This window comes from Spinacia oleracea, chromosome 4 (genome assembly GCF_020520425.1).
Source record: "Spinacia oleracea cultivar Varoflay chromosome 4, BTI_SOV_V1, whole genome shotgun sequence".
Taxonomy (NCBI): domain Eukaryota; kingdom Viridiplantae; phylum Streptophyta; class Magnoliopsida; order Caryophyllales; family Amaranthaceae; genus Spinacia; species Spinacia oleracea.
This window is the reverse complement of record NC_079490.1, coordinates 151,541,540-151,552,216: the sequence shown is the minus strand read 5'-3', so window position 1 is coordinate 151,552,216 and position 10,677 is coordinate 151,541,540. Positions and strand designations below refer to the sequence as shown.

At 33.4% G+C, this 10,677-nt stretch overlaps 1 protein-coding gene across 1 annotated transcript; it reads left to right on the top strand.

The window, feature by feature from the left end:
• Window positions 1–425: 425 nt before the first annotated feature.
• LOC110783620 (protein DETOXIFICATION 18-like) lies at window positions 426–8,000 on the top strand. The gene is made up of 7 exons (XM_021987971.2): window positions 426–886; window positions 5,891–6,435; window positions 6,512–6,598; window positions 6,683–6,739; window positions 6,848–7,086; window positions 7,180–7,298; window positions 7,396–8,000. The coding sequence occupies exons 1-7, from the start codon at window positions 602–604 to the stop codon at window positions 7,522–7,524; spliced, it is 1,461 nt and encodes a 486-aa protein (XP_021843663.1). The 5' UTR covers window positions 426–601; the 3' UTR covers window positions 7,525–8,000.
• The last annotated feature ends 2,677 nt before the right edge of the window (window positions 8,001–10,677 follow it).

Here is a 10,677-nt window from a genome sequence, read left to right as displayed (position 1 = left end):
AATTCTGATATTGGGAAATGAGAAAATTTTAATGTCCCAATGAAAAAGTGTAAAAAATTTAATGCCCCAATGAATTTAATTGGTTAAAATAATAATTAGACATAAATTTTGATAGAATAATAAGTTATTTATGTGATAATATAAAAGGAAATATAAAGGACATTTTGAAATACCTAAAAAGAAAAACGTAAAAAACAAAAAGAGACGGAGAGAGTAAATGGTTAACGACTTTCAGATAGTGTGAAAGATGGGAAATGATAAATCCAAGGAATAATCATCTAATCCGAAAATGGACGGAGGAAATATAATAATAGCGTGCAAGTCCCTCAACCATTCTGAAACAAAAATAAAGTAAATATATAGACGAAAAGTGATCGTGAGTGTTGGTGAGTTGAAGATTTGATTGTGGTAAATCCTGAAAAAAACATCTCATACAGCAAACAACGCGGTACATAAACAGACCCCATGTCCCACGAGAGTTGACATTAAATTCTGCATGACCAGAATATTACTACAATTGAATACATCCTCTTAAAAATCCACACATTCCCAAAACCTCAGTTTTAAATAAACAACCACATATTCCCAACAACAAACTTAAATGAGGAGCAACAACGGCGGTGCAACACCGCTATTGGTGGCGGAAGGAGGAGTACATGGCGGAGGAAAGAGTGTGAAGGAAGAAAAATTATGGTTTGAAAGAATAGTAGATGTAAAGGAGGCGAAAGATCAGATATTATACTCACTCCCAATGATCCTTACCAACGTGTTTTACTATCTTATTCCGATTGTTTCTGTTATGTTTGCCGGTCATCTTGGTCAAATTCAACTTGCTGGTTCTAATCTTGCTAATTCTTGGGCTACTGTTACTGGTTTTGCTTTCATGGTTAGCACTTCTACCTTTTCTCCTCTTTCTTTCTTCACTCTCAATCTTATTTCTCTCCCACATTAATAACAACACCAATCAAGCATGATTTTGTCATGAATTCTCAAATTAATGCTCTTATCATTTTAGAAAATTTAGTAAATTCTTATTGTTAGTCTCAATGCATGATAATCGCAAAATTTAGAAGATTGATAAGATTTTAGATTGGTTACAAATTACAAATTACAATGTCACTTGATCTGACCATAAAAATCGGGTACCGGTAATGTTTCCCCTAGTTTGGGTTAGGACATTTTAATGAATACTACTCCCTCCATTTCTTTTTGATGTATCCATTTGGAATCTGGTGTGGTTTTTAAGAAAATTGGAATATTGGTTTGTATAGGTATAAGTGTAATGATTGGGTGTAAGAGAAATTATTGGGTGTAAGAGATTATAATAAATAAAGGAGTGATAATGATGGGTGATAAAGGAGGTGAGAGAGTGGGTGGGTATATGAGGAAGGGAAAAGAATTAAATATTATGGGTGGGGAAAATTAGGTGGGAATATGGGTAGAATCTTTAGGTATTTTGGTAATTAGATAGAAATGTAAGGATATTTTAGGATAAAATGTATGTTCAAAAATAGAATAGATTCTAAATGGATACAACAATATGAAACACTTAAAATGGAAACGGATACAACAAAAAGAAACGGAGGGAGTAACATACTTCGTATAATTGTATAAATGTATCCGACAATGAGCACTCCTAGTTTGGATTCAGGCCATATTGATGAAAAATTATCATACTTTGTAAAACTGTACTACATCCGTTTCTAAATGCTCTTTCCATTTTCGGTTTTAATAGGTTTCATAATGTTCTTTACACTTTGCTTTATTCTATTTCTGGACATTAAAATTTACTATCTTACCCTTCTTACCCCACTTTATTTACAATTTTTCACTCATTTTCTCTTATTTTATTCATTTTTTCTTACACCAAAATCCAAGGAAATCAACTTTAAAAAAAATGTGGATTTCCTTGGAAGAAATAAAATAAAATTTTCCTTAGATTTAGCACTTTCCCACCTTTTTACACATTTCTCTTACTTTATCCATATTCTATTATATTCGACCAATTTTTCTACTTTTGTTTTAATCTTTGTGCAACTAGTAACGATAAACATCATTATGAAACAGAGGTAGCATATGTCTAAAAATGTTATTCAACAGATTACCATTTGTTTTTAGGATGAAACTCTTATTTACTTGTTTGTGGTCAGCTAAACGAACATGTATTTTTGCTGCACGAACAAGCTCAACTCGACCAATGAAATAAAAAATCGTCCAAGCATACTCGAACAAAGAAATAAAGCTGGTTCAAGCATACTCGAACACCAATATTCCTTAATAAGAGCTTAGCTCGGTAACGTTAATACCCGGCTCGACTCAGCTCATTTGTAGCCCTAGTCAAACCCTCTTCCTAAAACTTGCAATATTATAGTCCCATGGAAGACTTTATCACGTACTACCTCTGTTTCATAAAGATATTTACAATTACTATTTGCAAAAATATTAAGACAAAAGTAGAAAATTTGATTGAATATAATAAAATAGGGATAAAGTAAGAAAAATTTGTAATAAGGTGGGTGTATGTAAGAAAAAAATGAATAAAGTTATAGAATTGAATGGAATATTGTAAATATTGTGGGTTAAGAAGGGTAAGGTAGTAAATTTCTATGTCCAAAAATAGAATAAAACAAAGTGTAAAAAATATTATAAAACAGAGTAAAACGGAAAGTGTAAAAATCATTTTGAAACGGAGGTAGTAGGTTGCTTAAATCTTTGATGTTTGTATCAAAAAATTCAATTTGAATCAACTAGTTCGAAAATGATAAAGGTCACAACTTGCTACCTTTAAGTCATCTCACAATGATGACATGACATGCTTATCTGTCATGGACATAATTGTTTCATTTTATACACCTATTATACACCTAAAATAAGTTAGGAAAATCTTAATATTCTAATTTATTATAAATATAATAAATAGTTGTTTCCTTTTTGTATCGACTACCTTATTTACATATTTTAATAGTAAAAATATTGCATTGATAATAAAAATATTTTGATAACGCATGACCTACGTGTCGCCTATATGTACCATTTAGAATCCGACACGTAGGATTGCGACAAGTAAGGTGTTGTTCTCTTGAACTTATATGACCTTATTTTCAGGTCATATAAGTTTAGATAAGTTCCTATAAGTTTCAATAAGGTCCTATAAATTCCTATAAGTTCCAATAAGGTCCTATAAGTTCCTATAAGGTCTTATAAACAAAGTAGATTATGTAAATAGTGCAAAAAACAAAGTGTTGCAATTGTTTTGAATCGGAAGAAGTATATGCCTAAAAAGGTTATTCAACAGATTACCATTTGTTTTTATAATGAAGCTTTTATTTACTTGTTTGTGAAATGGGATGTCAATGGGGCGGGGAGGGGCAGATGATGTAGGTACCTCCATCCCCATCCCCATCCCCATCCCCATCCCCATCCCCACCCCCATCACCCATGTCGGGTACAAAATTCATCCCCATTCCCGCCCCAACGGTTATAAACTAAAATCCATCCTCGCCCCACCACCCGTATGGGTATCCATCTCCGTCTCATCCCCACTCCATATCCACGCCAACATCCACCTAGTTTTTCTTCTTTAACAAACATTATGGATAAAAAGTAACTTCCATAATAAAAAAATTCCAAACATACAAAATTGGAAGCCTTTTATCTTCTTTAAAATTTTCAATTCACATTATAGTCACCTATTCGGGTAGGATTGACAAGTATCAAGTGGGGCGGGTGGGAGTGGGGCGGGTCTAACACAAAATTCACACCCGCCCCATCACCCATGACAGGTATGATTTTTATATCCATCCCCGCCCATCACCCGCCAAACCTTGCTCCATCTCCGCATACTTGGGGCGGATGCGACGGGTCTCCCATAAAACCCGCCCCACTGATATCCCTATATGTGGTCAGCTAAACGAACAAGTATTTTTGCAAAACGAGCTCAACTCGAACAAAGAAATAAAAACTCGTTCAAGCATACTCGAACACCCATATTCCTTAATAAGAGCTTAGATCGATAACGTTAATACTTGGCTCGACATAGCTCATTTGCAGCCTAGTCAAACCCTCGTCCTAAAACTTGTAATTTTAGTTCTATAGAAGACTTTATCACATAGGTTGCCTAAATCTTTGATGTTTGTATCAAAAAATTCAATTTGAATCAACTAGTTCGAAGATGATAAAGGCCGCAACTTGCGACCTTTAAGTCATGTCACAATGATGGCATGGCATGCTTATGTGTCATGCATGAACATAATTGCAAACTAAAATATTTAACTTATAACCTATTATACACCTTAAAAAAAGGGAGAAAAGCTTAGTATTCTAATTTATTATAAATATAATTTATAGTTGTTTCCTCTTTGTACGAGTACCTCATTTACATATTTTCATAGTAAAAATATTGCATTGATAGTAAAAATATTTTGATGACGCATGGCATTCGTGACGCCTATATGTACCATTTAGAATCCAACACGTAGGATTGCGACAACTAAGACCTTGTTCTCTTCAACTTATAGGACTTTATTTTCAGGTCCTATAAGTTCGGATAAGTTCAGATAAGTTTCTATAAGTTTCAATAAGTTCCTATAAGTTTCAATAAAGTCCTATAAGTTCCTATAAGGTCTTATAAGTTCCAATAAGGTCCTATAAGTTCCAATAAGATCTCAAATAAAATGTATAATATTATAGTTATTTGCGTTTTAATATTAAATAAATCATATTTATATTATTATATTAAAATAATTTGTGGTTACTAATTGACGATAATAGTTATCAATGATACGAAAATATGAATTAATATGTTATTATTAATTAATATCAATATAATTATAAGGGAAAAACTTAATAAATACTTTTAAAATTACGTGTACATCACAAATCAATGGACGATATTTTTGGTGAGACGCAAATAATCAAAATATTTCTTCTTTATATCAATGCATCAACTGAAGTTCTCATAAGGAGTATCAAAGAGTTGTTTTTCATCCGTGATAAAGTTACATTACTGAGTATAAAGATCTTTAATAAAGAGTTAGTTACAAATATTTTTTTACAAAATTGGTCGAATTTTTACTTGGATTTTATAAATTTTGGATAATTATTATAGAGCAGTAATATTATTATATAACATAAAAACATAATTATTAATATAAGAACTAAATAATAATTACTTTATCAATTTATATTTATTACTATTTACAATCAACTATTATCAATATTCTAATGGTTAAAAATTTAGTAGTAATCCAATAAACTTTAAGTAAAGTCTAATAAGATTTAATAAGGTTTTATAAGGTCCTATAATGTCTTATAAGGCCTATAAGTTCCTATAGGTGAAATAAGGTCTTATAACGTCCTATAAGTTCAGATAATTACTAATAAGTTTAGATAAATTTAGGTCTTATAAGTTGAAAAGAACACACCCTAAATGTTGTCGTAGCTTGCGACCTTTATCATCATCCCAACTAGTTTAATCTATAAGAGCAACTCCAGTGGTTATAAAAAGGACCCGGTCTCAAAAGTAAAAATACGTGAGCATGTAGCAAACCGTTGGTACATCAATGACATAAAGGACTATCAAAATCTTGTAGCTATTTTGAGAGGTCTCAAAATCTTGTTGGATGTTGAACAATTTATTTTTGGATCAAATGAATAAGTAAAATATTATAAAGATTTACAAGGTATCGTAGCCAAGTAGCCAACCAATTTAAAATTTAATTTGTAGCTTAAATCAATTGTAGTTAGAAATTTGATGTGGCAAACTTAGCTACACCGGCCATCTTGTAAGAGTTGTAACTCACTATTGAAGTTGTTTTAACAACGATTTGATTTCAGTATAAATTAGGAGAAGAAAAAAGCTGTGTTTGTTAACTTAATTCTGTGATTGCAGATGGGTCTAAGTGGTGCCCTCGAGACATTATGTGGTCAAGGATTTGGTGCAAAAGTGTATCAAGTGCTAGGGATATATCTTCAAGCATCATGTATAGTCTCAATCGTTTTCTCAATAATGATATCGATAATATGGTGGTTTACAGAACCCATTCTAATGTTGTTACATCAAAGCCCTGAAATATCAAAAGAAGCAGCAGTTTACATGAGGTTTCTTATACCAGGAATATTCGCGTATGGCGTTCTACAAAACATCTTAAGATTCCTCCAGACACAATCTGTTGTTTTACCCTTAATACTATTCTCACTTGTGTCGTTGGTTTTGCACTGTGGCCTTAGCTACTTACTGGTTCATTGCACAACTCTTGGTTATAAGGGAGCACCCTTGGCTACGTCCATCACATTTTGGTTATCTGTTGTTATTTTGATGATTTATGTGACCAATTCTAAGAAATTTGTGCATACTTGGAGAGGGTTATCCAAGGATTCCTTCTGTTACATATTGACAACCTTGAAATTGTCATTACCTTCTGCCGCTATGGTTTGGTAAGTATACTAAATATCTTTCAATGTGGTGTTTGTTTGTTTGTTGCTTGTAACATTGGTTTTTCTTATTTCTCAGTTTAGAGTACTGGGCATTCGAGATCTTGGTGTTCTTAGCTGGGATAATGCCAAATTCAGAAGCAACTACCTCTCTTATTGCAATGTGGTAGGATATAGTACATTTCTTGATTGTGTTGTTGGTTGAATTTGATTTACGCATGAGTCTCACAAATATCTTCCCCTTTAACAGTGTTAACACAGAAGCAATTGCTTATATGTTTGCTTACGGCTTGAGTGCTGCAGGAAGGTATAAATGCGCGCAACACCTTTTTTGTTTGATGTTTGATGTTTGATGTTTGATGTTTAATTATAATATGATGATGATCCTTATAGTTTAGTTTTCTAATAATGATAGCACAAGGGTTTCAAATGAGCTAGGAGCAGGAAGAACGAATGAAGCAAAGCATGCAATGGGGGTTACATTGAAGCTGTCAGTAATTCTAGCAGGGGTTGTTATTGTGGGTCTAAGCTTAGGACATAACATTTGGGCAGGCTTCTTCAGTGGAAGTAGCACTATAATCGAAACTTATGCTTCCATGACTCCTCTAGTTTGCCTTTCAATATTCTTTGACTCAATTCAAGGCATATTATCAGGTCTTACATTATCCAATTTCAATTCTTTTCACAGCCCTTGCCGATTTATCTTTCATTCTGTCAATTGTGATGTTGTTTCTGGCCGCGAAACAGGGGTATGCAGGGGATGTGGCTGGCAGCAGTTTGCTATGTACATAAATTTGGGAACATTCTATCTCATCGGCATGCCTATTGCATGCTTACTCGCCTTTCAGTTTCATTTGGATGTCAAGGTAATCCTCTTATTCCACATTTCCATATTGCAACGTACTACTTATGCATATGTTTAAGTAACACTAATTTTGGTGATATATATATATATATATATAGGGTCTTTGGATGGGTTTAATATGCGGCCTGATGGCGCAGTCTAGTTCGCTTTACCTGATTACTCGACTCAAGAAGTGGACAACCCTTGAGCTGTCTCCTGATGACAATGGATATTCAGTTCTAGCTTGATCGTTCTACTGTTCTAGTTAGGATTTAGGAACCAGAACAATATTTGTTAACATACCAGATGATACTAACCATGCACCATTGAATTAAGATTTGGGGTGCGTTTAATGTAGCGTTTTGCGACAAATTCTTGGATTTGTGTGAGTCAGTAATGCAATGATAGAAGCGAATGGAGGAAGATAATCTTTGTTGCTAAAACGGGTTAAGAAATGAGCAGGATGGTCAACTACATTCATTGCTATTTGCTAGCTGCGCAGCATACTCAATACAGCCAATACAGGACTAACAGGAGTGAAGGACTAATCCGATTCCTATCTAGTATGGTTTTGGACCTTTTGGTTTGGGCATTGTTAAACTTTGTCTAGACCCTAATTCAATTTCAAGTATTGGGAACATTAAATCCTCCTTCCTCTATTTGTTACTTATCTTTTTGTCTTGCTAGTTCAAATTACAATATCAATTTGATTGCTAATTCATCACGTACAAGAACTGTCAAAATCTTACAAGACATAAATCGGACACGAAAAAAGCGGGTTAGTGCCAAGGATATCGCCCGTTTAATTAAACGGGTCGACAGGACACGACATGTTTAATTAAATGAGTCGAGTTAGTGTTGAGAATTTGAGATTCTCAACGCAAAACTGACACGACATAAACAACCTAAGAAAAAACAACTAATAATTTAATGTGTGGTGATAAACTTTTATAATGGAGCCAACTTTATTGAACAAACACGGTAAAACAACACGAAAAAAATAGGTTTAGTCAAGAGTTTACGACACGATTAATTAAACGGGTCAACACAACACCACACGTTTATTAAACGGGCCGGTTAGTTTTGAGGTTTTCCAACATGAATACGACCCGACCCGACCCGACATACATTTTTGTCAGCTCTACCTACAAATGAGCAGAAGAAAATAATGGGTTTCATCCCCCCTATTGAGGGCCTTGAGGCTAGTTGATGCCTGCCCTGGATTAAAATTGTCTGAATATATATGACCTGACTCGACACCCCATCTCGAAATTCCTTTCACGACCTATACCAATTAACCTATGGCTCGGCTGTCATAACTCGCACCATTAAGGCTTGCATGGAATGCCAAGTTGTCAACAATCACTAAGGAGGTAATGTTTAATACAACCTTTTAACAAAGACGGCCTAACGGTTAGACCACTTTTAGTTAAGCAACAAAATCAATTAGTTAGGCACTGAACCAATTAGTTAAACAATGAAACTGCTTAGTTAAGCAATGAGATCAATTAGTTAAGATTTTACGAGTTTTAGTTAACAATAAGTTTGTTGAAAAATAATAATTATTCGACTCATAAATTTAACTATTTGTCTTTATACCTTAACTATTTTGTTATTCAATTAGTTGTGATTTTATTACTTTTAGTTATGTTTTACACTAATTTAGTTAGTACTGAAAAAAAATGGTCTAACCATTAGGCGATCTTACACAAAAGATTCTGAAAGTTTTAATGGGTTAGATTCTACTAGACTATTAAGTTAGGGAGTAAATTTTCATTTTCTAAGGTTTGGCAATACTCTAGGGTAAAAGTAAACTCCTTTCTCTCGTCTTCAACCTCTGTAGCAAGACTACAACTTTACCGCCATCAACGACATCCACCATGCCCTAAATAATCACATAGGGCATCCCATCAAGTCTCACGACTTAACAGTTAACACTAGCACTTGTGGATAATATAAACTATACTGCACTATTTTTTTTTTGCTTGTAATAACTTTATTAATCCCCTTCTCAAATTATTATTCCCGTAAACAAAGAGAATGAGACAATCCAGGTTATGCTACTTGTGACCATAAAATGTTCGAACCAAAATTATATATGAAGTACGGAGTAACATTTTGGTTAGAAACCGCAAAAGTCAAATATTGTGTTCAAATCACTCTTCATACACACATTCAAAAGTACAAGAACTCGAGACTACATCAAAAGCAAGATTCAAGATTGAAGATATAGAAAAATAAGTGGATGATTTCTTCCAATATCTTGTAATTCAAGTACAATTTTACATAGGCAATGCCTAAAATGTTCAATTTTTTGGTAAAATATGTTATTTGGCATGTTTTAATTGCTCAATATATGTAAATATATGTTCAAAGTAATAACATAGTAATGCAATAACTAAGTTCATTTTAAAATTAGTAAATACTCATTTAACAATCAGTAGATAAATGTTCATTTCTAAATTTGTTGAATAAATGAGGATTTCCAAATAATTAGATAAACGTTATATTCGAATGAGTAGATAAATGTTCATTTCCAAACAAATAAATAAATGTTCATTTCCAAAATAGTAAATGTTCATTACCGAAATAGTAAAATGTTCATTTCCAAATAAATAAATAAATAAATATTCATTTCCGAAATAGTAAATGTTCATTTTGGATTGGTACAACCAAAAATTTGCGTATTCCGCGTGCATTGGTGACTGTCATGGCCCTCCCCAAAATCCCAACCCACCAACAATTGCTTGTACTATGCCATAATTTTCAAAACAGTGGTCCATATGACCATAACCATGTTACCACTATATTGTGCTTGCGTGCCTCTTAGTTACGTGTTTTTTACTAACAAAATAGAGCCTAGTGTTGCTCGTGTCAACTAGAGCTGTCAAAAATTGACTCGATTCGAGAAATCGATCTGAACCGATCTGTATTTTTAAGGACCCGGATCCGATCCGAGATTCGAAATTTTGTGAAAATACGAAATCCGTAACCCGATCGTATCCAACCCGTTAAAACCGACGATCGATTTTGTAATACCCTAATAATTCCTTGCTTTTTATAAAACATTTTCCAACTTAAAACACAGGAATTACCAAGATATTACCGCCACCGTGATAACGGCTAAGGCTATTTACCAGAATTACGCAGCGGAATTAACTAACTTTCAAACACATTAAATAAGTAGTTAATGGTCATTAAAACAAGTTGGAACCATTGAGGCCCAATCCAAAATAAACCGTTTAAAACCCATTAACTGAAAATAGTAGTCATGACTGTTAATAAAATAGAGAGTTTATAAATCACGGAAGAATAAAACTCTCAACTCGAACCCCATGATAACTTCTCCCGCAAGTTATCTCTACAAACCTGCTTTATTAAGAATCTACTCCCCAACAACG